At 46.0% G+C, this 1,912-nt stretch overlaps 1 protein-coding gene across 1 annotated transcript in view; it reads left to right on the top strand.

Annotated features, from left to right (window-relative positions):
- The window catches only part of LOC103360998 (protein tyrosine phosphatase non-receptor type 14), a 56,203-nt gene that overhangs the window by 20,555 nt on the left and 33,736 nt on the right, over positions 1-1,912 (top strand). The window contains exon 3 of the mRNA XM_008286966.1: positions 53-228. Within this exon, the coding sequence (XP_008285188.1) occupies positions 53-228 (176 nt within the window). The remainder of the gene's footprint in view (positions 1-52; positions 229-1,912) is intronic.

The following is a 1,912-nucleotide window of genomic DNA, read 5'->3' as shown; positions in this document are numbered from 1 at the left end:
CTTGACCTCGTGCACCACACTGACCTTCCCTCCCTCTCTCCTCTGTCTCCAGACCCATTACTTTGGGCTCTGGTTCCAGGGGAAGACCCAGGCTCCGGCCCAGCGCTGGGTGGAACTCGAGAAACCCCTCAAGAAGCAGCTGGACAAGTTTGGCAATGAGCCGCTGCTCTTCTTTGGAGTCATGTTCTACGTTCCCAACGTTTCCCGGCTGGAGCAGGAAGCCACCAGGTAAAGAGACTCAGAACCGGCACATCATCACTGTGTAGCTTTAACGAATGACAGCAGGGACTTTATATCAGTGCTTTTACAGCTAACTTTCTTTATTGCACACTCTCAGCAGCCCTCATGCTGCAGAACCAACCTGTTCTATCCACAGAAGAAGGTAGAAGCAGAGTCATAGATGCTCTGTGTTTATGTTGATGGAAGTTAGGAATCAGCAAGTTTGTTGACGTTTTACATTCATGTCCCAGTGTCACTGTATGCTCACACCGATTTATTTAAAGGATCTTTTCTTTCCTGCCTATTGGGAGACGAGATGATTGATAACATCCTCATGTCTGGAGCTACAGCCAGGCAGCAGTGGGTTAGCTTAGCTTAGCATAAACGCTTGAGGAGAAATATTTTGTCAAAGGTTAAAAATTGTGATTTGTCTCTCAGATGTTGTGATTGCCATTTGAGTTTAATATTCAGGTGAAAATGCTTCGAGCAATGAGGTTAAATAGATTTAAAATGTTACCACGTGAATCAAAGCAGGAATTTGGAAAAATATTTCAACATTGTGGGCTCGTTTTTCAGTCCTGCTCCTCCGTGGAAACAGCTCGACGACAGCTAGAGATCGAGAGAAATTAAATATTGTTTGTGCAGTACGACAGTGAAAACGACAGAAATCATAGAAAAGGAAAAAAAAAAGAAAAACCAAGTTTATTTGGATATTAATTTTACCAAAAATGGAATCAACATGTACAACATTTTTCCAAGTCTTTACAAGTGCCATCACTTCTAAAATAGTTTCACATCCTACTGATATTTTAGTGTGTACATTTTTCATTCGTTTCCATCTTTTGTCTCCAATCTGCTGAGGAAACACAACCTGCAGTTCAACCGAGTTTAGTTCTTGTCAAGTTTTGATGAAATATCTGGATTTCAACCTTAGATTTTTTTTTTGCCAACAAAACCCAAAGTCACACGACTAGTTTAAGAATTGTTGGAAAATCTGTCGATCCTTCTTGTTTTTTTGTTGTGAATCGAGTCAATGAAAGACGCTTTTCAGACCTGCTGCCTTGTTTCAGAGAGTTAACCCCTCGCTGACACGCTGCGTAACGTCAGCCCCAGACTGCAGCCTTTGTGATTTGCTAATTGCGTCGTGTCAAATCGCCACCATTCATACCTAATTGACAACGTGAACAGCGGGCTTTCTTTCCTTATACCACGGCGAGCGTCCAAACACGTATACGTCTGAGAGCGTGAATGGACGCTTTGGGTGGCTGTGGAGAGGGCACACGGGGGTCAGCGGGTAGCGGACGGTCCGCCGTCTCGGATTCCTTCTCGCGTTCACACACTCGGACTCGCGCTCCGCGGGTCTGCCTCGCACCCAGCCGCTGAATTTGCGGCTGGATGTGGGAAAGGTCGACGGCGGGTCACGGCTCCATGTTTTGACACTCGAGTCGGTCTCGAGGTGTGTGTCATCGTGTCGGCCGGGCATCCTGCTGAGTTTCCTTGATGTTCCCGAGCGGCGGGACCAGACTTGAATTTGCTCAAATTTGAAAACGTTCAACAGTGTTCGATGGAGTGTCTGGAGAGTGTGTGTCTGCAGCTTTTGTTATACAGAAGCCAGGATCTGCTCTGGTAAAGGGATGGTATTCCAGGAATCCCCTGCGGGCTTTCATGGTGTGTGTGTGTGTGTGTGTGTGTG

The sequence above is a fragment of the Stegastes partitus genome, unplaced genomic scaffold (genome assembly GCF_000690725.1).
Source record: "Stegastes partitus isolate 25-593 unplaced genomic scaffold, Stegastes_partitus-1.0.2 Scaffold478, whole genome shotgun sequence".
NCBI classification, from domain to species: domain Eukaryota; kingdom Metazoa; phylum Chordata; class Actinopteri; family Pomacentridae; genus Stegastes; species Stegastes partitus.
This window is presented reverse-complemented; position numbering and strand designations above follow the sequence as displayed.